The sequence below is a fragment of the Malaclemys terrapin genome, chromosome 5, assembly GCF_027887155.1.
Source record: "Malaclemys terrapin pileata isolate rMalTer1 chromosome 5, rMalTer1.hap1, whole genome shotgun sequence".
Classification (NCBI taxonomy): Eukaryota; Metazoa; Chordata; order Testudines; family Emydidae; genus Malaclemys; species Malaclemys terrapin.
Window position 1 is genome coordinate 9,105,592 of NC_071509.1, and position 27,472 is coordinate 9,133,063.

At 48.3% G+C, this 27,472-nt stretch overlaps 1 protein-coding gene across 1 annotated transcript in view; it reads right to left on the reverse strand.

The window, feature by feature from the left end:
• Positions 1–458: 458 nt before the first annotated feature.
• Positions 459–27,472, reverse strand: part of ADRA1D (adrenoceptor alpha 1D) — a 70,563-nt gene continuing 43,549 nt past the window's right edge. Inside the window, exon 2 of the mRNA XM_054028904.1 lies at positions 459–1,249. Coding sequence (XP_053884879.1) covers positions 684–1,249 — 566 coding nt within the window. The 3' untranslated portion in view covers positions 459–683. The remainder of the gene's footprint in view (positions 1,250–27,472) is intronic.

The window sequence follows — 27,472 nt, forward strand, 5'->3', positions numbered from 1 at the left end:
GGATTAGAAAAAGGACCCGCACTTCCCTTTGCTTCAGTGTGTAAGTGAGGAGGACTGTTCAGGCATAAACTCATCTTACGCATATGTAGTAACCTGTGGCCACATATATCAGAGACCCCAGAGTCGACAGCAGGAATCAAACCCTGGGCCCTTCACCATAAGCCCTTACCCGTGAGCTAACGGAACAGCTCTGTCAGCTGTCGCTAAGCCGCAGCTGAATCCTGGCTGGGAACAGCCTCTGGAAGGAGACGTGGTCACATGCACTAAGACAGGAGAATTACAGCCAGCTTTGGGGCTTTCATGGTGTTGACCTTTCCATTTTTTTGTAATCGCAAAGGATGCATTCTAGTTTCCCATGAATTGCACAGCAGCTGTGAAACACCATCACCCCAGCAGACGAAACAGATCGTTTCCCTAGACCCCACAGTCCCACTGCTTCCTTCACCTGGCAATACAGCGGATCAGACTCTGGCATCCCATTAGAGCACTAGTATTGCCCTTATACTAAACCCTTATTCCTGTAACCTTAGTGGGCGGTGATCACAAGACCTGCCGGTGGCTCATTTGACACCCGATCGCTTTTTCCAGCCTGCCTGACAAACGTATTGATTGCATCCCGTTTTCGTCCCCTCTACCCACATGTAATGCACATTTAAAAACAAACAAATCGTTGTCCCTGGGCTTTAAATATCCGTTTCTCTGAGCCCGCAGCAGTCTGGTAAATCGTACATTTGGTAGTCAATAGCCTCCATGAAGTCATTAGGGATCCCTAAGGAAACGGACTCCACCTCCATTTTATAAGCTGCGGTCATGCCCCCTTTGCTGGAGCCCCTTATTTTGTTGGAGAGGCTGTTCATCTTTTCTTTCAGTTGGGTGGAGGATGGTTTTTGGAAAGCGGTGACCATTTTCCACCCTTTGAAGCTTAGCGTTCGCCTCTTAGGGGTTCTTTCCTGAGGGGTGGAGTTCAATATGAAAGAGCTGTTGAGGGTGGCGATTCTGGGCCCCATGTCCATGTCGGAATCCCGCCCTGAGCTGCTCATGGAGGCGGCGCGCCAGTGGTTGTCGTACACCCTCCAGATGGGCCGGCGGCGCCGGCGGCACTGACATTTGAGCAGCCTGATGAAAGCTCTCTTGAACTCTTTGCTGGAGCAGGGGTAGATGATGGGGTTCACGCAGCTGTTGAAGTACCCCAGCCAGAAGATGATCTTGAAGACCATGTCAGAGGGCTTCAGGGAAGGAAAGAAGGAACCTTGGAGGAAATGGGACAAACAAGGTTAGAGGAAGGCCATTGGGGAACTTGAACTGAAGGTCAGAATATCAAGGGCTGCAAGGAAGGGCGAAACTGATGGTAACCCTGCATAATTCGGCATGCACCATAGACCAAGAGTTGAGGGTCTGACTCTCTGTTTCGATGCCCCAGGTTGAGCAGCGTGATTTTGCTCAGTGAGATCGTGCTCGGCAGAAGCAAGGCTGGCAGGCCTGGGCCCTAGGTGCTCGTAACAGTGCAGTCAGACTGTGCAGGAGATGGGAACTACAGCATCCACCGCACCGTGGGACAACATCAGGGATGAACCAGCTTCACCACAGCAGCGCTGCTGAAGGAGCTCAGCGTCAGGGAAATCTCTCTCTTCCCATCCCCCACATGCCTGCCCAGTGCCCATCCTGGCTGCTTGGGCTGGGCTCTGGGGACAGTACTTGGGCCTAAATCATTTCCCACGATTCATAGAGAGACAGGCTTAGAAGCCACAATCCAGACCACAAGGCAACGTTTCCTCTCTTACCTGTAAAGGTACAAAGCCTGCTTCTCATCTGGTGCAAATCAGCACCGTGCAAGTGAAGTCAATGCAGCCATGCCCATTTGTACCAGCGGAGGATCTGGCCCCTGTGACATCATCTTTGAGTAAACTAGGTGTTTCAGGAAAGTATCTGGTTGACAGGCCTGGAATCCAAGTCTTCTAAACGGAACAGATGTGGCAGCACATCAGACCACCCGCTGCCTTGATGCCCTCACAGGAAAGAGCCTCCAAAACCCGGCCCAGCTGGAGAGTCTGTAGTGGGGTGGTCACCCCGCTCCGGCCTTGAAGGGCTTAAAGCAGCCCTGGGAGAGGGCTGTGGCAGGGGAAAAGCTGGGCTGGTGGGGAAAGCAGCCACTGCTGTAGCCCATGCAATCAGGGCCTAGCTGGCCCTTATAAGAGGGCTGGGGGCCAGAAGAGGGAGACACTCTCTAGCTTTGTGAGAGAGAAGGACCTGGCTGCCTGGGACTCTGAGGAGGAGACCTAGGGTGGAGCAGGGCTGGGGAAGGGCAGAGGGAGCTGGGGAGCTCCAGCCTAGCAGAGCCCCAGGCTGCAGGCCGAGGTAAGGGCCCACAGGAGGGTACCAGGGCTGCAGAGGGGCAGCCCAGATATAGGCAGAGAGGCAGCTGGTCCAACCCCCATTGCTGATGATGAGGGGTTTAGAGACTGCAGTTTGCCCCAGTGAGCGGGGGCTCGACGACGACTGGCAGTAGCCACTGAGGCGAGGTGGAGATAGAGGGTTGGGGGTTCCCCCAGGAGGGGAGACCCAGACTGAGGGGGTACGGCCAGGTGGGTAGAACCCTGATCTAGGAGGGCACCGGGGTCCGGGAGGGACACGGGGGGCCAGAGGCAGGCGAGACACCGGCCTGCAGGGGGCGCTCCGGGCTGGAAAGAGCTAATTCCCTGTACAACCAGCAGGAGGCGCTGCGCCGGTGAGTCGTCGCCCTGCCACAGACTCCCAGACAGTGGGGCGAGCGGGTTGTGATGAAGGTTTCTATGATAGACACACGTTTCAACCCAGCCCAAGCGGGCCACTGGACAACTGCTTTTTGCCCAGTGCCGGCACGGGCTGGCACAACTCTCCTAGGGCCGATCTACCAATCCCCTGAGCCATCCAGTTCCCCGGTGCAGAGTCTTTATCTGCACGTCTTAGAGGATATCACTCATTTGGCCCTGGCTTCTGATGTGCAGGTTAACCACGTTAACTGCCGAGCCCTTGTGATCAATGAGAACAGGGAACCAGGGCTCAGAATGGGAACTGCGGCACCAGGCTGCCGCAGCAGTGAGGGTGGTATATGAACCCGGGCAGAGAACAGCGCAGCTGTGCGTGACACTGATGGTTTTCCCAATGCTAGCGCCAGACAAAGAACTCGTCCCCAAGGGACAGCTGGGGTCAGTCACTGACAAACACTGCAGCAGGCTTGCAATCTATAGAAGAGAGCAATTGAACAAGCGAGACTGAGGTGCTTGGGGAAGCCACAGAGTGCAGTCAGTTATCAACCTGAAGGCAGTTCCCGTTTCAAGGCAGATGAAACACTAATAAATTCAGAGGGAAGACTTTAATCTGTACCCACGGCCGGTGCATGTACAGGATCTCGCTGACTTTTATGGAGAGCTCTGTCCCGAGCTGCCGCTCCTCTCCTGTTTGGAGAGCGGAGGCACGTGGCCAGTTTATACAATCCTCAAGGTCCTTGCAGCTTGGATTCTAGCTAGAGAGAATGGAAAAAAAGTGTTGTGAACTATAAATGTGTATATATGGCAAAGAAGTGGGGGAGGTGTGGTGGGAAGCGGGGGGACTCCTGGGTTAGTATAGCTGTAGATCCGCTACTGACTCATGAGGTCATTTGGGCACCAGATGAATCATCTGGATGTAAACCTACCTCACAGGCGTTTGATGAGGCTTAGTTCAATAGCATTTCTAAAGTGCTTTGGGATCCTGAGTTGAATAGTGCTTTACTACTGCTAGGGTGACCAGACAGCAAGTGTGAAAAATCGGGACAGGGGGTGGGGGATACTAGGCGCCTATATAAGACAAAGCCCCAAATATCGGGACTGTCCCTATAAAATCGGGACATCTGGTCACCCTAACTAGTGCACACTATTTATTACTACAGTACTTAAGAAACCTAAAGAAAGATGTAACTAAGTGTCTAGTTTAGCTGTACATAGCCTATGCCAAGACTCTTTTTAACTCCCAGGAGAGATTTACAGTAGATGGTGCATTGGGATAATCATTTTGTTCTTCTGTTGGGAGCGGCAGAACCTCACCAATAACTCAAGGAGCTATGGCCAGGGATACATAACCAAAATAGATTTGCCTTCAAAATGCAGATCATTTCTGTAAAACAAAGAATGGACTGAAAAAGAAGAGGCAGCCGTACCAGCTAGGACATTTATCAGGGACTGATATTCAAGGTCTCCTTGCAAAGTTACTCTAAAACTTACATGATTTAAAAGACAATGAAATCTTTTCTATAGAACTTTGAAACTGGGTTTTTTCCTATTCAGCTCTTCAGGGCAAAGAATATGGTTTAAAAAGTCCACAGAGAGGTAGGTTGTCGCTCTGTTTTCTGTGATAGGCAGGTGCCAAATGCTACCATTAACCAGGCTATGTTGCATCCTGCACAGCCAAAAGTTACCTTCTCTCTCCACCCCCCATCACAGAGGATGCTGGCTCCCCATTCTGTTGTGGCATCCCAGCACGCATCACACTGTGACATCACTGCTTTTGCATGACGTTGGCTGTGTAGTTAAGTAATTCCCAAGATTACCAAGCCCAAAATTTCAAAAATCATGAACCAGGTCCACAAAATCATGAGATTAAAAAAAAATAAATAATTTTGGGGTTCTTTTAATTTACAATCTGGCACTGGAGCCTGTAGGGTTCCCTTTTTCAAAATTGTCTCCCCAACCTGGAGGGCTAGAAACATACTTTTTATTTTAAGTGAAAGCTGAGATTCTCACATAATCACATGACTCCAGAAGCTGGGACTTAAAGAAAAAAAAAGTGAATAGCATGAGCCCTCTGAACACAGTTTTACTGCTAATTTATACCTTGAATGTGTGTGTCCCCTTCTGGCATAGGAAAAGGAAATGGGGCACAAAGTTATCCTCTAATTATGTCTTCTTTACTTTGCTCATTTTAACAAATGACTGCTTTTATAGATATCATAGGCCAGCTCTTGACAGGAATGTACACTGGCTTCGACCCATGTATAACCTGTACGATGGCCCTTGAATGGAGAGTCCACCAAGAGAAGAATGCAGTGGCACAGAATAGCCACAACTTCCCTATCATTGCATGGTCCAGATGGGGGGTCCAGCACAGCCTGAAAAGCCTTAGATGCTGGCTCAGGAGGGGGGCAGGACAAGAAGATATGCCGATTCAGCGCATGGCGGCAGCCTCCCACAGCACAAACTCTGAGAGGGGGTGAGTGGTGGTATTATAGACCGGGGTGCAGTCTAAGTTCCAGCGTAATTCAGAGAGAGAGAATTCCCTGCAACAGCAGCTGTGATTCTAGGCGTCCATCTTCATAGCATCACTATTGTCTTTTGAACTGGGATATTAATTAAACTTATTGGAGTGCTTTTTGGACCTGGAAGCAGTTGATAAGGCACTGGTCCTGGCTTCTATTCTCAGCTCTGGCACTGTCCTTGTGCAACTCAGTTCACCTTTCTGTGCCTCTGTTTCCCCATCTGTAAAAGGGGCAAAATGGTACGGATCTTTCTTTGCAAAGTGTTTGGAGAGCTGCAGATATAAAATTGCAACTTAAGTGCTGACTGTTATTCACTCTTGAGCTTTCTTTTAAAAATTTCAAACAAAATATAACCTCTCAAATCTTCCCAGTTGTTTTTTTGCTTGTTGTTTGCTTTATTAACTTTAGAAGAAACACACAAGCCAAAAAAAAAAAAAATACAATGCAATGAGCAAGAGCCTTAAGGATGGGATTGTCACAAGTGCCAAAGGGATTTAGGAACATGAGTCACAGTGACTTTCAATCCCAATTCAGGTAGGCACTTGTGACAACCCCTCTCTAAATTAATGTTATTGAATCGACCAGAAATTTAATATTAATGAATTTAACATATCTTAATAATTAATTTAGCACGATTAAATTAAACATTATTCCAGCATCACTGCAAAGGAATGCAAACAGATAACTGCTTTATGCTTTGCAGCTTTGGTAAGTATTCTCACACTTCTTATCAAACTGTCTGTACTGGGCTAGCTTGATTATCACTTCAAAAGGTTTTTTTCCTCTTACTTAATTGGCCTCTCAGAGTTGGTAAGACAACTCCCACCTTTTCATGCTCTCTGTATGTGTATATATATCTCCGCAATATATGTTCCATTCTATGCATCTGAAGAAGTGGGCTGTAGCCCATGAAAGCTTATGCTCAAATAAATTTGTTAGCCTCTAAGGTGCCACAAGTACTCCTGTTCTTTTTTTGGTTTCTAATGTTTTTCTTGACACAAAAGGCCAGGACTTCCCGTCGTAGCCAGTAAGTGGCACTGTTGCACCCGCAGCGTCTGCTGCTCACTATTACACAAAAAAGCCTGAAATAACTTTCTGACTCAGTCTTAATTTCTTTTAATTTTAGCTCTGGATGACAAATCACGACACGGTGTGACTGAGCGTTAATTTGTATTTTAGTAAATATCATTAGCTCTGGGTATCATTATTATTTTATCTGCACACGTAGCCCTGGTGTCAAAACAGTTGAAAGGGTGTTGAGAGTCTGGCGTGAAGCCACAGAGATCCAGAAATTCAGCGTTAAGGAGAAAACCTTCCATGGCCCAGTGAGGAGCTTCCCAAATCGTCGGATAGACGAAAATATACTCTGTAAAACCCAGGGCCCTAATTCAGCAAAGTACTTAAGTTCTGGGCAGAATAAGGATGGATTTAAGCACACGCTTAAAGTTAGGCATGTGCTTAAGTGCATGCTGAAATTATAAGCATGTGCTTACATCCTATTGAAGCCCAGGGGAGTTAGGCACATGTTTAAGTGATGTGACAGGGAAGGCTGGACTTAAGCGTGTTCTTAAAGTTAAGGATGTGCGTAAGACCCCAGGAAAGCACTCAAGCCATGTGTTTAAATGTAAGCATGTTTTTAAGTTCCGTTGCCCTCAGTGGGACTTAAGCACATGATTAACTTTAAGCACATGCTTAAGCGATGGCCTGAATAGTGAGGCTTTCAATTGAGACCAAAACCCTGTGCGGAATCGGGGCCAAGTGGCGATTTACAGCGGTTAACTCTGAACGTTTTAGGCTTTTGTTGCTCTTTGAAACAAGCAACGCTATTGTCAATAGAGATGTGCAGCACCAAAACCACTTGAGCTATGATTAAGTGGCCGGGTTTTACCCTGGTACAATTATGAGTGATACAGTGGCACATAGGCGCCCTAGTCACGCCCAGCACCCCACTGTGCTAGGGGCTGTACAAACACCAAAAGAGCAAACAATCTAAATATAAGACAAGAGGCACCAGCTGGATGCAGACTGATGGGGGAGTACAAGGAAACAGAAACAATGCTGGTCAGCACGACAGGCAGTGGTCTTGGCACGCCAGTGGCGTAATTGTTGTCAAGTGTTTTTGTAGGTATCCTGGCAAAGGAGCGTTTTAAGGAGGAATGGAAAAGAGCACAATGAAGTGGCTTTGTGGGTGTTTCTGGGGGATGGCCCCCAAGGATGAGGGGCAGCCTGAGAGAAAGCAAGAAGATGCCTGTTTGAAAATGTAACAAGTGGGAGCTGTAGGCTGGCATCACAGGCCGATCGGAGTGGGAATTTGACATCTCTGTAGTGAATGTGAGCTGATTGCAAAGGGCCTTGAAAGTGAACAAAAACAGCTTATGTTGGATATTACCAGAAGGGGGCGCCAGTGGAGGCATGCAAAGAGAGAGGTGTCCTGGTGAAAGCGACAGGCTGGGAAAATCATCATTGCAGCTATTTTCTGAATGGATGAGAGTGGGGCAAGACTGAATTTGTTAAGTCCAGAGAGAAGGATGTTGCAGCGATCGAGACGTGAGATGATGGGAGCCCGGAAGAAAGTTTTGTGCAGATGGATAGGAAAGGCTGTATCATAGACATAGGCTGCAGAGCCGGGGACACCACCTGTACCATGGTCCGACTACTACCTTCTGGCCAGGCCAAAACTGAGTGGCACTGTGACCCCATGTGCCTGGTTGCAACACCACTCACTCAAATTTGGCCAAGCAGCCACTCACTCTGATCTGGCTCAGCCATCCCCTCCTCCCTCACGAACCTCCTGACCCATGAGCTCCTGCACCCAAGTCTGAGTGGCATTGCACGCCGGGTTGCAATGATACTCACTCAGATTTGGAAGGGGTGGGTGTAGGGACACATGGGCCGGAGAACAGGCTGGTAGTGGTGTTGGGGTACCTGAGAGGGGAAGAGGAGGAGAAATCTGGGTTTCCTCCCACATACTTTAATTGGGGCTCAGCAGCCCTATTAGATGCGTTACACAGACAGACTCTGCAAGATGCTTGGATGTGAGGTCCTAGAGAGAGGCCCGAGTTGAAGATCATGCCCACGTTAGAGTCCTGAGTAAGAGGGAGGATTGTGGTGTTCTCCACAGTGACTGAGAACAGAGGTAGTAGTAAGGGTTTAGGGAGAAGATTAAGAAGATTAAGAGCTCTGTTTTAGCCATGTTGAGCTTGAGCTGGTGGCTAGGAGATGTCAGAAAGACAGGCCGAGATTGTAGTTTGGACAGGAAGAGTCTGGAGTAGTGAGGTAGATCTATCAATCATGGTAGCTATATTTGTGCGTGCGGATGAGATTACCCAGAGGTGTTGGGTGTTGAGGGAGAAGAGAAGGGGACCAAGGACAGAGCCCCAGGGAACCCTCACAGGAAGCTGGAGGGGGAATGAGGAGGATCCTTTGAAGGGCTGGCGGACGGCACGATTCGAGGTAGGAGGAGAGCACAGAGTCACTGAAGCCCACAGAAGACAAGGTCTCAAGAAGAAGAGCATGTTCCGTGGTGGTGAAGGGGGCTGGCAGGTGAAGGAGGAGGATGATGGAGTATTGGTTCTGAGCTTAGGCTAGGAAGAGATCATTGTTGAGAACAGTTTCAGTGGAGTGCAAGGAGTGGAAGCCGGACTGGAGAGGGTCTAGGGTGGGATTGGAGGAGAAGAACTCCAGACAGCGATTTTAGACAGTATGTTCAATGAGCTTAGAGATGGAAAGGCAGAAGGGAGATGGGGGTAGTTGAAGGGAAGTGGGTCCAGGGCCGGCTCCAGGGTTTTGGCCGCCCCAAGCAGCCAAAACCAAAAAAAAAAAAAAGCCGCGATCGCTATCTGCGGCAGCAATTCGGCGGGAGGTCCTTCACTCCCAGGCGGAGTGAGGGACCGTCCGCCGAATTGCCGCCGAATACCTGGAACTGCCGCCCCTCTCCAGAACAGCCGCCCCAAGCACCTGCTTGAGAAACTGGTGCCTGGAGTGGGTCAAGGGTGTGTTTTTCCCAAGATGGGAGAAACTTATATTATGCCTCTGTTGTGAGAGGACAGAGCCAGAGGAAAGTGCGTGGTTAAAGAGAAGAAAGAGTCAAGGAGCCAGGAGGGGATGCGAGTGGGCAGGAGGGACATCAGTAGACGCGAAGGAGTTAGAAGAGGAGAGCAGACGAGAACCTTCTGTGGTCTGTGACCGGGGAGAAGGAGACCGTTGTAGGAGGGGAAGGGAAGGCAAGCTGTGGGGTCGGGGAAGGTCATGTCATATGTTGTTAATTTTCTCTTGAAAGACATCAGTGATATCCTGTGCTGAGAGAGCAGCGGAGGCAGGAGGAGGCGGAGGTTCGAGGAATGAGTCGAAGATGGCAAAAAGGCAGCAGGGATTGGTGGTGTGAGATGGTTGAGGTCAGCTACTAGAAATAGGCAGGTTCACCTGCACTTAGACAGTTTATTTTAAATACATCAGTGCTGGTGCGGGCGACTGGACTCCAAACCCAGATCCCGCTCTGAATTTCACAACTGATTCTCATCATTATTGTGCACTGAAACAAACCCCAGATCTGGATGGCCCTAACCTCTGGAAGGTTCGAATTCTCGAGTCCCACCCATGTTTTCCAGCTTAGACCCAGTTCTAATTTGAATGTGGTTCTGTAGGAGTGAGTGTGTCTGTTTCTTAAATACAAAGAGTAGGAGGACAGTCCAGTGGTTGGAGCTCAGGCCTGTGTGCTAGATCTTGTGGGGGTCTACTTCTGACTGCACCGTTGACTTGCTGTGTGACAGCAGATCACCTGATAGCTCTGTGCCTCAGTTTCCCCACAGGCAAAATGGGGATAACAACCTTTTACTACTTCCCAGCAGTGTTGTGAGGCTTAATTCAGGACTGTTTGTTGAGTGCCGTGAGTTCTGTAGATGAAAGGAGCGGTAGAAGTGCAAAGTGTTCTTATTTAAAAGGAAAAAAAGAGGAAAAGAACACAAAGCTACAACAATAAAGAAAAAAGGAGCGGCTCTTTAAAAAATGAATCCTGTACCTACGTCTTGAGTCATGCCAGCTAAGAGATCAATTCATGCTTACAATAGCACATTTTAGGGAAAAAACACATCCCCGCACACTTATCACCTATTGGTGTAATGTGGCTACTGTAGCTTATCCCTTGTTTTTGCAGTGTTGGAAAAGCTGTGCATTTTAAAAGCAGTAGGAGAGTTCACTGAAGTTTAACACTGGTTGTTTTTTTCCCAGCAGAATTTTGTGTACATACCAAACCTAGGGGCTCATTAGCATCGGTATTAGTATGCAAATATGCATGCCCCTTAAAGAGACACATATTGAGTGCATCCATAATTCATCCCACCACTTGCAGTGTGATTATGCAGCTCATATTTTATGTCCTTGGCTAGTAACTATATACATTTAAGCATTCATTAGTCTGGTAGTGAGGAATAATGCTGAGTCTTAGATAAGGCAGAAAAATCATTAGTAAGAAAGAACTACCTTTCTCTCTCTCTCACCCACATAGCCACATGGAGAGGGAGGGCTTTCAGGATTGGGTCTACGTTATATAATAGTTACACTGCAGCTGCTTTTCAGGCATGGTGTGAGAACACTGAATATTGAATACACTAAGGACCCAGAATAAAATTTCCAAAAGCACTTAAGTGAGTTAGGAGCCATAGTCTCCTTTTCAAAACTGATTTAAGCACTAAAAAGTCAAAATCCCAACAATTTTCAGTGAGATTTAGGCACCTGAGCAACTAAAGGCCAACTAACTGTTACTGAAATCAATAGCTACCTTTAAAAATGTTGACCCTTAACTGCCTATGGCATTTAGGCATTTTTGAAACTTTTGCCCCAAATCTTGCAACCCTTGTACAGTCCTTCATTTGGAGTTTTGCATGAGTAAGAACAGCAGGATGGGATCCCATTATAATTATGTATCATTATCCTATTCTCCAGTAGCACCTGCCATAAATAAAACCGCAGAACAGTTTCCATTAAACCCTCTTGTTTTTGTGCTCCTAACTGTCCAAACCATTCACCTTTGGGCTATGTTTGGATTCGGCCTGCAGGTGAATTTGGAGCAATAGCTGTGTAAGTGTTTTGGGGTGAGGAGAGGGCGAAAAAACACATTTTTGTGTGTGTGTGTGTGTGTGCGTGGCCTTTCCTGAGTATGTGCTTTGGGGAGACTGTGTGGGTGCAGAATCTGAAAGTAACGAATGTTTGAAAATACACCACGGTGTACCTGCAGCCTTCAGTTATAAGGGATGATTTTACACAGTGGATGTGGCGCCCATGATTGGGATGGCTGCATAGTGAAATGCCCGGAGAAAGGCACTGATTTAAATGTGCCATGGCTTTAAAACCTACATCGGCAGCAACCTTTCCCTCAAAAGTGACAGCTGACCCCAGCCCCTCCTCCTCTCCCAGGTTGAGGCTTCGGTTATGGGGCTGCGTGGTACATAGGATGGCAACGGGACAAATGTGCTCTAGAGAAATGAAGTTGTTTGGGTGGGAGATGCTGCAGTCTCATGGGTTAAAGGTAGAAATATGAACCAGGAGCTCCAGTCCTGGCTGTCACTTTGGCTCACTTTGTGACCTGGGGTAAGTCACTTTCCCCGTCAGTTGTCCATCAGGACGCTGATATTTTCCTACATCATAGAGGCCTGGCTGAATTATGTTCACAGAGCATCCAGGAGGCCAGTTAGTTTTCCTTCTCACCAGCAGCTTTCCTTCTGGCTTATGGGTGAACACCCTCACCTTCTGCTTAGCATGGGGTTTTGAGGGCACCTCATGTGGACATTCCCAACTGGGGTACCCCTTGGCTGTCTCACAGGATGTCTCGTGGGAAGCTTAGTTAGTTATAAACCACAGTTTCTCGTCCCTGTATGGGCAGAGCGTCACCCACTGGCTCACCATGTAGCCACGCATGGAGGTCTCCCATCCATCTGATTTAGTTGGGAATTGGTCCTGCTTTGAGTTGGGGGTTGGACTAGATGACCTCCAGAGGTCCCTTCCAACCCTGATATTCTATGATTCACACACTGACCAGCTCTGACCCTTCCTATGCTGCCTCCATCCCATGGCCTTTGCTCCTCCCCCAGGCAGTGAATCAGTTTAAGGTGCTACCATTGGATTGTTTTGTAAGTTGCCAGTCACGGTTTTCAGTGAAAATGACAAATGCGCAAATGAAATGGACTGACTCCAATCGAATTCTGGCCTCAGGTCCCTGGATGCAGCCAGAATCTCTGAGCAGCTTCCTTCCTGACGCACTTGGTACGGGGACACTGGTGGTCACAAGGACACTGGTTACAGCATGCCCTGAATAACTGCGGAAGAGAAATGCCACAGTGTCTCCAGGTGCAGGCACGTGACGACTGCTGTTCAGAAGTGGGTGTTAGCTCCAAACCCAGAGCTACTAAAGACATCAGAGAGGGAACCCCAGCCTCTTGACACTAAGTCACGGTGTGACCTTGGGCAAATCAGCTCTATCTGTCCATCCAGCCCACACCCTTCACCGTGGTATGGAGAGGCTCAGATAACACAACACAGAATCTAGACAAGCAGGGTCGAGGCCCTGACCTCTCTCTCTATACCTCAGTTTCCCCAGTGGGGATACCGACACTTCGCCACTGCACAGGGGCTTTGTCCCAGGTGGACAGCACCCTGCATACTGACCCAGTACCAGTTGACGTGACCCTGCCAGCAGAAAGGTGAGATAATGGTCTGGAGGGACTTTAAAGGGCCTCCCTTACCTTCTGATCTCCCCCACGCCCTCCCCACAACAGAACAAGGGGGTTCTCACTCAGTGGCATAACTAGGACAGGAAAACTGGGTTATCCTTGGCTTTCGGGTGCGTGGGCACTGATGGGGGAGGAGGGGGAGCAGGAGAGATGGGAGGCCCTGGGGAGGGGGACAGAAGGGATGAGGGTCTGCCTCCCCTCTTCCCCCCTTACTGCTCAGTAGGCACCTGGGTGCACAGGCTGTGGGGCATGCCCATGGGGCAGATGGGGGCCCAGCTGGGGCTCAAGCTCCGCCCACCTCTCCTGACCCAAGCTCAGTATCTGTCAGCCCGGATGTGTCCCCCTCCTGCTGGCACCGGGTGCTGTTGACCCTGTCTCCAGTCCCAGTGTTAGCCCTGCTCAGATCCGCCCCCCACAAGCCCCCCCCCCGGGCTACGCCCCTGCTCTGACTTCCTTAGCCCTATTAATCCCCCAAACCCAAGGAGGCCTGGCTGTGCCTTTCACTCCCTATCCACCTGCCTCACCTTGTCCTGCTGGTCCCCACTGGATGTGAGCTCCAGACCGACCTGCATCCCACCGGCTTGACATTCAAGTCAAGAATTGGGCACAAGGGCAGGGAATCAGTGAGGGTTTCTGGAGGTGTGGGTGGGTCAAAATTCCCGACACTCTCCTGCCTGCCTGTTGGGAGACCCTGACCGACCTGCCGCTCCAACCCCTAAAAACCTCTTCCTCCCAGCTTCTATGAGAGTGGCGGGATTGGTAGGGGCCAATGTTTCACTCGCACACGGATGGTCGTTTCTACTGGGGTGGTTGTGGCGGTCACTCCACTGTCAGGGTGGCAGTAGGGAGTTGTCTCGTTGAGGGCAGAGAGGAACAGGGGAAGCTGCAGCTGACAGCATGTTTACAGTGATGAGAGCTGCTGCTCGCTGGAGGTAGCGGCGCTAGGCTCTCAAGTGGCCCAGCACTGGAATTCCTCAAAGATTGTAAACGTCCCAGATGCAGCTGAGCTCCATAAACAATCTAACAACAACAAACGGCTTCCATCATGCCCCCACAAACTCAACCACCATGGCATTTACTAGAGGCTTTTAAGAGGTACATTCCCTGAATTCAGTGCTGTGGTGAGGCGCGAAAGCATGGATCATGTAACTCTTCCCCAGTGACTGTAAGTCCACAGCCATGGGTTGCTGCTTGTAAATTGCCATCAGCAGCGGCCCTGGTCAGTTTTGATCTGGGGATCTCAAAGCACTCCGGCGTGGTAAGGAGGTGTCTCTATCCCCCTTTCACAGGGAGAGTTCAAACAAATTGCTTACCGTCACACAGCTAGCCAGTGGTAGAGGCCAGAATGGAACTCCAGTCTCCTGGTCCCCTGACCTTGCCCTAATCGCTAGCCCACCTTATCCCTGAAGGTGATGCTTTGGGATCTGCCGATTTAGCATATGCCGTGGATCTAGGGGCTCAGATTGCAGCTGGGGCGTTGGAAAGCCCTTCGTTGTCATATGATTTCCAGGCAGCTTAGCAGGTGTGTTGTTTCCCGATGACACCTTAAAGAAAAGAGGCCACGTCTGCTCTGCATGAACATTAAAAGTCCTGACTCACTGTGTGGTACAAGTAGGGGTTTGTCCCCAGGTCCTCAGCCAGAATGTCTCCCACTGGCTGCCCACACTTCTCCACTGCAGCTCCTGACAGCCAAAGAGCTGGGTTCAAATGTGCTGCAAGGCACAGATAACAGGGGAAGAGACGGGCTCCACCTAACGAAGAGAGGGAAGAGCATCTTCGCCAGCAGGCTGGCTAACCTAGTGAGGAGGGCTTTAAACTAGGTTCACCGGGGGAAGGAGACCAAAGCCCTGAGGTAAGTGGGGAAATGGGATCCTGGGAGGAAGCACAAGCAGGAGAGCGCAACAGGGGAGGACTCCTGTCTCATGCTGAGAAAGAGGGACGATCGTTGAGTTATCTTAAGTGCCTATACACAAATGCAAGAAGCCTGGGAAACAAGCAGGGAGAACTGGAAGTCCTGGCACAGTCAGGGAACTATGATGTGATTGGAATAACAGAGACTTGGTGGGATAACTCACATGACTGGAGTACTGTCATGGATGGATATAAACTGTTCAGGAAGGACAGGCAGGGCAGAAAAGGTGGGGGAGTTGCGTTGTATGTAAGAGAGGAGTATGACTGCTCAGAGCTCCGGTATGATACTGCAGAAAAACCTGAGAGTCTCTGGATAAAGTTGAGAAGTGTGAGCAACAAGGGTGATGTCGTGGTTGGAGTCTGCTATAGACCACCAGACCAGGGGGATGAGGTGGACGAGGCTTTCTTCTGGCAACTAGCAGAAGTTGCTAGATCGCAGGCCCTGGTTCTCATGGGAGACTTTAATCACCCTGATATCTGCTGGGAGAGCAATACAGCGGTGCACAGGCAATCCAGGAAATTTTTGGAAAGTGTAGGGGACAATTTCCTGGTGCAAGTGCTGGAGGAACCAACTAGGGGCAAAGCTTTTCTTGACCTGCTGCTCACAAACAGGGAAGAACTAGTAGGGGAAGCAAAAGTGGATGGGAACCTGGGAGGCAGTGACCATGAGATGGTCGAGTTCAGGATCCTGACACAAGGAAGAAAGGAGAGCAGCAGAATACGGACCCTGGACTTCAGAAAAGCAGACTTTGACTCCCTCAGGGAACAGATGGGCAGGATCCCCTGGGAGAATAACATGAAGGGCAAAGGGGTCCAGGAGAGCTGGCTGTATTTTAAAGAATCCTTATTGAGGTTGCAGGAACAAACCATCCCGATGTGTAGAAAGAATAGTAAATATGGCAGGCGACCAGCTTGGCTAAACAGTGAAATCCTTGCTGATCTTAAACGCAAAAAAGAGGCTTATAAGGAGTGGAAGATTGGACAAATGACCAGGGAGGAGTATAAAAATATTGCTCAGGCGTGCAGGAGTGAAATCAGGAAGGCCAAATCACACTTGGAGTTGCAGTTAGCAAGAGATGTTAAGAGTAACAAGAAGGGTTTCTTCAGGTATGTTAGCAACAAGAAGAAAATCAAGGAAAGTGTGGGCCCCTTACTGAATGAGGGAGGCAACCTAGTGACCGAGGATGTGGAAAAAGCTAATGTACTCAATGATTTTTTTGCCTCTGTCTTCACGCACAAGGTCAGCTCCCAGATTGCTGCACTGGGCAGTACAGCATGGGGAGAAGGTGACCAACCCTCTGTGGAGAAAGAAGTGGTTCGGGACTATTTAGAAAAACTGGACGTGCACAAGTCCATGGGGCCGGATGCGCTGCATCCGAGGGTGCTAAAGGAGTTGGCGGGTGAGATTGCAGAGCCATTAGCCATTATTTTTGAAAACTCATGGCGATCGGGGGAGGTCCCAGATGACTGGAAAAAGGCTAATGTAGTGCCCATCTTTAAAAAAGGGAAGAAGGAGGATCCGGGGAACTACAGGCCAGTCAGCCTCACCTCAGTACCTGGAAAAATCATGGAGCAGGTCCTCAAGGAATCAATTATGAAACATTTAGAGGAGAGGAAAGTGATCAGGAACAGTCAGCATGGATTCACGAAGGGGAAGTCGTGCCTGACTAACCTAATTGCCTTCTATGATGAGATAACTGGCTCTGTGGATGAGGGGAAAGCAGTGGATGTGTTATTTCTTGACTTTAGCAAAGCTTTTGATACTGTCTCCCACAGTATTCTTGCCACCAAGTTAAAGAAGTATGGGCTGGATGAATGGACTGTAAGGTGGATAGAAAGCTGGCTAGATCATCGGGCTCAACGGGTAGTGATCAATGGCTCCATGTCTAGTTGGCAGCCGGTTTCAAGTGGAGTGCCCCAAGGGTCGGTCCTGGGGCCGGTTTTGTTTAATATCTTTATTAATGATCTGGAGGATGGTGTGGACTGCACTCTCAGCAAGTTTGCAGATGACACTAAACTAGGAGGCGTGGTAGATACACTAGAGGGTAGGGATCGGATACAGAGGGACCTAGACAAATTAGAGGATTGGGCAGAAAAAAACCTGATGAGGTTCAACAAGGACAAGTGCAGAGTCCTGCACTTAGGACGGAAGAATCCCATGCACTGCTACAGACTAGGGACCGAATGGCTAGGTAGCAGTTCTGCTGAAAAGGACCTAGGGGTCACAGTGGACGAGAAGCTGGATATGAGTCAACAGTGTGCTCTTGTTGCCAAGAAGGCTAACGGCATTTTGGGCTGTATAAGTAGGGGCATTGCCAGCAGATCGAGGAACGTGATCGTTCCCCTTTATTCGACATTGGTGAGGCCTCATCTGGAATACTGTGTCCAGTTTTGGTCCCCACACTACAAGAAGGATGTGGAAAAATTGGAAAGAGTCCAGCGGAGGGCAACAAAAATGATTAGGGGTCTGGAGCACATGACTTATGAGGAGAGGCTGAGAGAACTGGGATTGTTTAGTCTCCAGAAGAGAAGAATGAGGGGGGATTTGATAGCAGCCTTCAACTACCTGAAGGGGGGTTCCAAAGAGGATGGAGCTCGGCTGTTCTCAGTGGTGGCAGATGACAGAACAAGGAGCAATGGTCTCAAGTTGCAGTGGGGGAGGTCCAGGTTGGATATCAGGAAAAACTATTTCACTAGGAGGGTGGTGAAACACTGGAATGCGTTACCTAGGGAGGTGGTGGAGTCTCCTTCCTTGGAGGTTTTTAAGGCCCGGCTTGACAAAGCCCTGGCTGGGATGATTTAGCTGGGAATTGGTCCTGCTTTGAGCAGGGGGTTGGACTAGATGACCTCTTGAGGTCCCTTCCAACTCTGATATTCTATGATTCTATGGAAGAGCAGTTTAGTTTAGTTCCCTGCTGATGCCCATCCACAGCAGAAAATCACCAGATAATTGTCCGTCTAGTGATTTCAATGGGAATTGAAGGTGCACAACGCCCTCCTAGGAGGCACTCAGTATCTTGCAGGACTGGGCCTCCAATTGCTCTGCACCTCCGTTTCCTCATCCAAAAAATGGGACTAATAAGACACACCTGCCTCGCAGGTGAGAGTGAGGCTAAACTGATGAATGCTTGTAAAGCCTGCTGAGATCCGCAGCTGGACGGCATTATCGATGTGCATGTGCTCAGGGGCACTATTCACTCCTCCCACAGAGCAGGACTGTTCCCTGTCTTCCATTTCCTCACACTTCACCCAGCTCATGGGTGATCCTGTTTAACCCGGCATCAGCCCAGAACAGTAGCCATAGATCTCTAGAGTCCTTGCTCACTGTTCTGGGCAGGGCTATCTGTAAAGCTCAGGGGCTTCCAGCAAACTGTACCCCTATGCAATGGACTGCAGCAAGTAGGCCAGACAGGCCTCCGAAGCTGTGACCGATGCACTACGGAGGGTAGCGGGAGAACCATTCTCCCTGTCGGGGCTGCTCCACCAAGGTCTCCATCCACACTGGCCCGGTGCTGGTGGGCGTTGGCCCAGTGGAGGACAACTCTGTGGTTAGCCTTCCTCTGAACCCAGTGTTGTGATGGCTTGTGCACTACTGGCAGCATCTGTGTGTGTGTGTGTGTGTGAGATATATTAGAGCGGGGCTAGAGGGACCAAACAGGGTGTCAAATTCCTTGTGGGTAGAAAAAGCCATAGTGATGGAATAGTGCCACCTAGTGATACATCACTTCCCAGGGCAATGGATGGTGCAAGCCAAAGAAACTGGTTTGTGAGAACAATGAGCACCAGACCTCTTATATGGGGACAAAGATCTGAAAGCTATAGCAGAAGGGGCCCAAAAAGATACTGCACTAATAATACCAGGCACTTCCACAGCACATGCCAGCTGGGGATCTCAAAGCACAATGCTGGGATAACACATTAAGCTTCATTACACCCCTGTGCCGTGGGGACGTATCATTGCCCTGATGTTAGTAATGGAAAGTCTAATCCACAGAGAAGATGAATGCCTCAACCAAGGCAACACAGGAAGGGCCAACTTGCCTCGCTGCTGTAATGCCATTGACTCCAAGGGAGTTACTTCAGGGATGGATATGGCCCAGGGTCTGTATAAGAGCCAGGAACAGAACCAACATTTCTTGGTTTCCCGCCCTGCGGTGTGACCACAAAACCATCCCTCCCCCATTACACATGCCATTAATCTGCAAGCTTCACCATTCACACGCAGAGCCGTGACAGCCTGTCTCCCCATCTCACGAAGCAGAGGGCGGCGGTGAGGGCGCACATTAAAAAGAATTGGTTACTTTTGAAACCGTGCATTTACGGGGCCAGCGCGAGGAACTGTCAGAAACACTTAAAATGAAACGCTGGCTGTCAAAAGCAATTGTGTAATTCCTGGTCCTTGTTCTGATTTGTACGCGCGAGTCGCTCAGGCTACAGCTCTAGAGCCAAAAAACTAAAAACCAACAAAAAACCAAACCAAACCTTGTGGCACTGAGTCTCAGGTCAATTGACTCAGGCTCACCGGGCTCGGGCTGCAAGGCTAAAAATAACAGCGCAGACGTTAGGAGTCAGGCTGGAGCCCAGGCTCTGAGACGCTCCCTCCTCCCCGCCCCCGCTGAGTTTCAGACGTCGGGCTCCAAGCTTGAATGTCTACACTACTATTTTTAGCCCTGCAGGGCATGTCCCGCAAGCTTGAATCAGTTGCCTCGGGCTCAAATTTGCGACTGTGTTTTTTTGCTATGTCACCACACCTGAATTCAGTGATTCGCAATGCCGCTCCAAATTGTGAGAGCCGGTCTGACTGTAATGGTGAATTAACTGTTCCCAGAACATAGATTGCAAGGCCAGATGGGATCACTAGCTCATCTCACCTGACCTCTGGTATAACACAAGACACAGAATTTCACACAGTTCCCTCTAACGTGAGCCCCAAAACTTGCGTTTGGCTAAAGCATGTCTTCCAGAAAGCCATCCAGTCTTGATCTGAAGACATCAAGAGATGGAGAATTCATCGTTTCCCTTGGCAGTTTGTTCCTATGGTTAATCACCCTGACTGGTAAAAATTGTGACATTTCTCGTCTGACTTTAACCTATGGGAGAAAGACATAACAAGAACCAATGGCTGGAAGTTAAAGCGCCCATTAGCACCTGGTTTAGTGCCCCTTTTCTCTAGGATGTAGAACTTCCGGGTCTCATATTCGGACAGCACCTTTCATCCAGTAGGATCTGGAAACCCTTTACAAACAGAGGGCTTTCAAGAGAGACCTGCTGCATGGCCATCAGCAAGAGCTGCACACAGGAAGCTGTTTGCAATGTAGAACAACAACAACAACTTTATAGACAAACTTATGAATGATACAACACACGCTGTTACTCTTACTTGCCACTAGATAGCGCTCTTTGCATATACTGACGCCATGTACGTAGCCAGACAGACATGCATCTGACGAAGTGGGCATTCACCCACGAAAGCTTATGCTCCAATACATCTGTTAGTCTTAAAGGTGCCACAGGGACTCTCGGTTGCTTTTTACTGCTTTATCTGCAACTCTTGGAACCGCCATCAGATCACTCCACTTAGTGAGTGAGATCTGAGAGGGGAGAGCATAGGCAAGCACTTCATTAGCAGGGTGAGGACTGTTTTGACTCATGTCTCCCCCACATCTCTTTTCTACCCTGTGTCATGTACCATGTGCTGGGTAATGACGTGAGAGGATGCTATTCTTGTTAAACTCACCTGGCTCTTCTATGAAAGCTATTATTTACACAGATACTTCAGCTGCAGGTTAGCATTCCCAGCCATGTGCACACAACCTGAGGTCTTGTCACCTCCTCCAACCTCTGCTCCACCTTCCAAGTTTCAGGCAGGTTCTCTGTGTTCTTGTTAGTAAGGGAGTAGGTTAGGGTGACCAGATAGCAAGTGTGAAAAATTGGGTCGGGGGTGGGGGGGTAATAGGCGCCTATATAAGGAAAAGACCCCAAAAATCGGGACTGTCCCTATAAAATTGGGACATCTGGTCACCCCAGAGTAGGTATTTCAGGGCTTTGAGACCGAGCGCTGCTCAGCACCAAGGGCCAAGCCTATCACGTAACCTTACTTGGTATTTAGACCTAGTGCAATTATGCAGTTTGGACACTAGGGTTATAAACTTTATAAATGTCAGTATCTTGGCTAGATTAGGCAGGTGATTGGCCTCGGTGCAGTGTAGTGGTCCCAGTGCAGAGTTGGGTTTCCTTGTGCTCTTGTACCTCTTTGGTACTACTTACTTTGTGCTTGTATACGCAATCCTGCACCCGTGCTGGGTAGGATGAAGTCTTTTATGAGATCATTGCTCTGCAGCTGTTGTGTTACTTTTACTTAATGTAGCAACTTGCATGCAACTTGGAGGGAGGAGCCCAAGTTGCAGGAGGGAATAGTTTGGAGGAGGCACTGGGAAGTCAGTCTGTGTGCACATGGCTAGACTGTTAGCTGCGGTTGCAAAATCACTGTATGTAGTTCTCTTAATAAAAAGCCAGTTTAGTTTATAAGCATGAAGTCCTCACGTATTCTTACCCAGTGTGTGGTACATGAAACACTTAATAGCAGGAATCATGCACAGGGAGACAGTGTACAGGTGAGTGCCTCATTTGCGTGCTGAGGATCACAGCATGTCTCCCCAGACACACCCATTGTTTAATGTGTGCTCTTGAGAGTAATGGAGCCAGCCTGCAAGGGGCTTGCGATTTACTCCAACTCGGTGCAGTGGGCCACAGATAACACGCAATCGTAGTTGTGCCCCCCGTCACCTGTGCTCCCACGTGCAGTGGAGTGCAACAGCCTTGCTGTGAACTGTGTCAACAATTAAAAAGGGTTAAGGCTGAAATGGGTAAAGAATACAGACAGTGTCTGATACCGCACTGGCTTGCACTTGGTCATTTACTCTAGTAAAAAGAGGGTGCAGAATGCTACAAAGTCAGGATCACTAACCCACACACTCACACCAGGGATAGCCTTTTATACTCACTTGCCTTGCACTTTACACAGGTGGAAATGACAACAGGTAGCAGAGAATCAGGCCCACAGAATCATAGATTGTATGCCCCAGAGGGCAGAGACTGTGTCTTGCTGTGTGCATGGGCAGCCCCTAGCACATTGTGATCTGTATCCGAAGACAAATAACATACAATAACAATAACTTTATGGAACAGTCACAACTGCGTGCTTAGTTACACAGCAGTAGTAATGGCCAAGACCAACTCCAGTATCGCTGATCCCACACTATCAAAAATCATATCAGTCCCTTCCCCCCAAAATGATGAGACTGCCTGAAAAAATCATGAGATTTTTTTTAAAATGAGGTTCTTTTATTTGAGTTCTGATTTTGGAGCCGTTTAAGGGCCACATTTTTAAACTTCTCCTCACAACCAGGAGGATTAGAAACTTTCTTTTTAACTGAAAGCTGAGACTCTAAGGAAACAGCGTGAGTCATGGGCCAGAAAAACCCTCGGGTCACTAGACTTGTGAGAATTGGCCACCCTGGAAATCTGTGGAAAGGCCTCAGGGTGACTGTTATTTGTGCAGAAAAACGGGGGATTCCAAATAAAAGACATAATTTGTCTCTTGAGAACAGGGAACAGTCAAGATAATTGAGTTATCTTCTAGTGTTTACATCTTGCTAGAGGTCACAGGGCTAGAAGAACGGAAGTCATTGGATGGAACTAATATAAGGTAAATATGCACTAGAGAGATTATTATAAGATCCTTGGATGGTTTGTATTTCATCTGCTCAGATGACACCGGGTGATGCCAAAGAGCTTCAAGCACTCAATGGTCTTCAGAAAAATTCCATCTGCATCAGGGGCTGAATAAACACAAGTGATGCATGATGTTCCCAGGAGCCCTTAAGGATGATTCAGAATAAATGAGTCATGCAAGATCTATGCCATCACAGGTGATAGATCCCAGAAACAAGGGCTCTTGTTTTTCTGTAATATGAGTCAATTCCCTGATTGCTTTGGAATGGCAAACAGCTGCAAAATGTCCATAGTTCATGCATTTATTATACTGTGTGCCTCTAGCTGGACATGCATTGTCTCTTGGAATATGACGTTGTTCACACCTTGTGCATGTAGGCTGGACTTCGTCCCTCTTGCCTGGGAGTTCTCTCTCCTTCCTTAGGGGTTTTACAATTATGACTTTTAATATTCAAGTATCTGTAGGTTTTTCATTTGCTCCTGCCTTTTATTCGGTTGTTTGACTAATTCTGAATGCTTTCTATCTGTATAGGTGTGCGTAAGGTTAAATCACTTTTCAACTGTAGCTGCTGTGAAAGATTTTTTTCTGGTAACCCAGTAGCCAGCCCGCCTATGATATTTTCATGTTTTGCATTCCCCAAATCATAATTTTCAGCCAATGTATGCAGAGCTCTTATAAGCCATTCAACACTTTGCCCCAGTTCTTGAATTCTCTAGTGAAAAAATGCTCTTTCATAAACCACATTTATGAAGGGTATAAAGTATGGGTCAAATATAGCCAGAACCCTTTCATAGTCATCTTTATGACTGTCTTCAGTAAAGTCAAAGTATTTAAAGCTATACCCTGCTTGCTTCCCCATAGCATAAATTAGATATCCGCATATCTCCAGTTTCTTTGTGGCATTTGTTTGCAAATTGAAATCTTGCAAAATACTGCTTCCAGCTTGTCCATTCTATAGGTTTGTCGAAGCTGAAGTTCTCTGGGGGCATTGGCATGTTGATGAGATCATGCAAATTTTGTTGCTTTGTTCCTTCTGGCTGTACCCTTTGTTGCTGTTCTTAGTTTACTCCTGACACCATGTCATGTTCCTGCACCAGATATGGACTGGTCACAGAGCTTGCTTATACACACCGGATGTGTTCATCATAAGATCTTTTAATGCTCTGTCCGGTAGGTATTTTACACACAGTGCCATATCGTGGGTGAACAGAATGATACAGTTTAGCGTTCCATTACAACTCCTGCAGATTTCCATTGTGCGAGCTCTGGTGTTTTTTTAAGCATCGGTGCTTGAAGAACTCGCAGCATCTGATCACAGAAGCTGTGCACACATGACTGTCTGATCCTTTGCAACCACATCCTGGGATGCTGTAGCCAACTCTAGTGGGACAGGGAGTGTTTAGTTCAAAGCTGATTGGCAGCAGTGACAGAGTGCAATGGGTGAGCTATGAAAGGCACCATGGGGGTAATCCACTCTTATGCAGAGGGCTGGCAAAAGGCCTCTGAACCACTTAAGTTCCATTTAAGCTGACATGTGATTCAGTTGGTGCCTAGGCCCTGTTCTGGCTCTCTGCCTAGGGGTGTATTTCCCCCAGAACACTGAATAACTTTATCCTTGACAACTGGATTGTTTGCTGCCATTCCATATAAAGCAACTTCCATTCCATATGTTGCTTTCAGGATGGGTGTGGGGGAGGTAGGAGGGGTTAAGTTGTCTGTGGGCTACAGCAGCTTCTGCAAAAATAGCCTTTTTTGGCTACCTGTATCCTACCCGTGTGCTGGGGGTTGGGAGATCCTGATGTTTTTTATCAGCTCCCAGCAGTTGACCTTCAAGAAAGCACCAGATCGAGTTCAGCCAAATCGGCCACACAGTTTTGCAATTCATTGGTAGCTCTACCGCCTTGTGTTGTGATCCTCTCCTATTTCTGACGCTAACCAGCGTTGAGCCAGAGCATTGCCAGGACCAGCAGTTTAATCCCCCAAATCCTTACTACCCGAGTAGTCAAAGTCAGCCACACTGGCCTCTTCCAGCTGTTACGGGCTTGGGAGAGTAGTGGTTTACCAGCATCAAGCCGTCCCCTACATCAAGGTCTTGCTGCCAGTGATCCCCTACAACTGCATGGGGGAGAAGGCTCATAACCCCTGCTCACAGTTCCTCCTGTGGGCTGCCAACTTGCTTCCAGTGCCAGTAACAGATCTTGGACCTGATCTGCAAAGTCATCAGCTCAGCGACATCAGTGACTGCCTCATCTTCATCCGTGACACCCTCAGGCAGCCGCATTCCTCGGGAAAAGGCCATTCGCAAAGCCCAGCATGACACGTGTGGAAGGCAGAGATGAAGTGTTCCCAGCTGAGTGGGTTTGGCTGTGGAGGAAACTCCCAGAGGAAGGCAGACTAATCCAGAGCCTAACCAGCATTAGGGCCTTTTGCCAGATCCTCCTCTCTGAGAAAACGTTCCCATCACAACTGGAACGATTCAAATTTTTAAAAATAATTGAACCACCAACAATAAATAAAGACCAGGATGGAAGAAAGTGTGTGTGTGTATAGGCTGGTGGAAGGGGAACTAGGCTGAATATGTATTTAACCAAGCAGAACCTCCCTTAGGAAAAGAAAAGAATGGAAGACTCCAGGAAGTCCACTAGAAGCACACCATGCCATGTAAATTACTTGAGAAATGCTTACATATTATGACAACAGCTGCAATAGAAAGCCCATAGATAAGTAGACAGAGCTAGGAGATTTCTCCTATGAGCCTGTTACCAGAAGTCATATTTTAATGAAGGGGAAATTGGAAAGCTATCAAAGGTTTTTGGAGAGAAGACCATTGGCAGACCCTGTTACAAGAGTGCTCTGTGCCTGCATATGCATAAATAGATAACGGGTAAGGTGCTAGTAGGTGACACTCAAGACTCTGGCACATAGCTCTTGGGTTTTGTAGGACCAATAAAACTTTGTGCGGTGCCCTGCAAATAGCTTCCTTTGTGCAGGTCCTAACACACTCTTCAACTTCCTTCCCCATTTAACCACTGCTTTTTCTGAGGAGAAGACCAGTAGAAGTCTGGTTTCAACATACCTCCATGATAAAGGTAACTTGCAATCAAGCTCTCTCCTCAGCTGCTAGAAATAGGGAGAACATTTTTTTTTTTTAAAGCGAGAGCTTGGGGAATCCTGGGGAAAAGGAAATAAAAGATTCTCAAACAAGTCACAGGATGCTTGGAAAAATCTGTGTGTTTGCTGGGCCTGTCCCAAGACGACTCTTTGTTTTTCTAACTCAGAAGTTCTTGTCTTCTCTCTTGGTTTTCTAAGAATGTGAACTTGGAGACCACCCCCCCCCCCGCTCCTGTTTAAACACTCATAAATATGAAGTTTAGACTTGGCTGCAGGATCAGCTTTGGAGTATCTGAATCCCACTGGGATATCCTCCATGCATATTTATACGCTCTGGGGCCAGATCCTAGCTTCACAAGAGAAGGGTGTGTTCCACCCCCTCTCCTGCCTTTCCTGGATGAAATTCACTCAGTGTATATGACCCCCATGCCCCACTTCAGCCCTTAACATGGCCTCAAGCATGCTCTCTGCTCTAGGGTGAATGTTTCCTGAGTCCAAGAATAGGTGGAACTACTGATGGCAGAGAACTGCACACCTGAAAACGATGACTGGGGCTTTCTGCCTTCATCAGAATTCAACAGCCAGAACGTCACCAGCTGCTGCTCCCAGTGCAGTTCGACTCCTGCACCTTCACCGTGGTTCGACTGTAAATGTCACGTAAGAGCACAATAGGCTGACCAAAGAGCAAGTATGAAAAATCGGGACAGAGGGTGGGGGGGTAATAGGCACCTATATAAGACAAAGCCCCAAATATCGGGACTGTCCCTATAAAATCGGGACCTTTGGTCACCCTAGAGCACAAAAATTCTCACCCAGGTGGCTTGAGAGCAGCAAGCCCTGGGTATGGGCAGAGGGAATGGGCATTGTGATGTCACAAAGGAAGGGGGGGCGGGATCTTTGAGGCTCTGCTAAACCTCTTAGCGGATCCCTACTGAGCGTGCTCAAGAGTGGTTATTTAGAACTAGCCAAGCAATTCCTCATGGCCCTGGGTATTCTCCAAACGAGCACTAGTGAGTTGCCAAGGTTAAAAGTTCAGCCCTTCCTGAGTTAGTCTGTGTGAAAAAATGTGCATCATTTCCCATCATTTTTTGCAGTGGGAAAAGTGTTGGTGGTTTGGTCCCCTCCATCCACCCCCACTCCCCCTGCCAACCTTGTATAATTCAGAAAAGATGGGACAACGATTTCTCAAACTGCCAAAAGATATTAATCTTTTGGCTGAGACCAAGACCTGAAAATTACAGCCCCAAAGAGAGACAAGGTGGTGGAGGTAAGCTTTTTTATTGGACGAACTTCTGTTGGTGAGAGAGATTTATGGATTTACGGCTTTTTACAACATTCTATAACCCATTAACCACCTCTTTTTGTCCTATGACTGCTGAGGTGTTAACGGGCCACTCTACCTTGAATAGTCCCTTACAATATTACTTATGCCAAAAAAATCTACTCCACCTTGCCTTTTGCTGTGATGCTGGGAGTTCCTTTCCCAGACCTGAAGAAGAGCCCTGTGTGGCTTCAAAGCATGTCTCTCTCATCAACAGAAGCATGTCCAATAAAAGATATGACCTCGCCCACCTTGTCTCTCTAATATCCTGGGAGCAACATGGCTGCAAAGCCCCAAAAGAGACGTTTCCAGACAACGAGGAGCAGGCAAAACACAGGTCACTATAAATGAAGCTGTTCTGCAGCCTTCTCTAACATGCACAAATAAAATAACAACAGCAA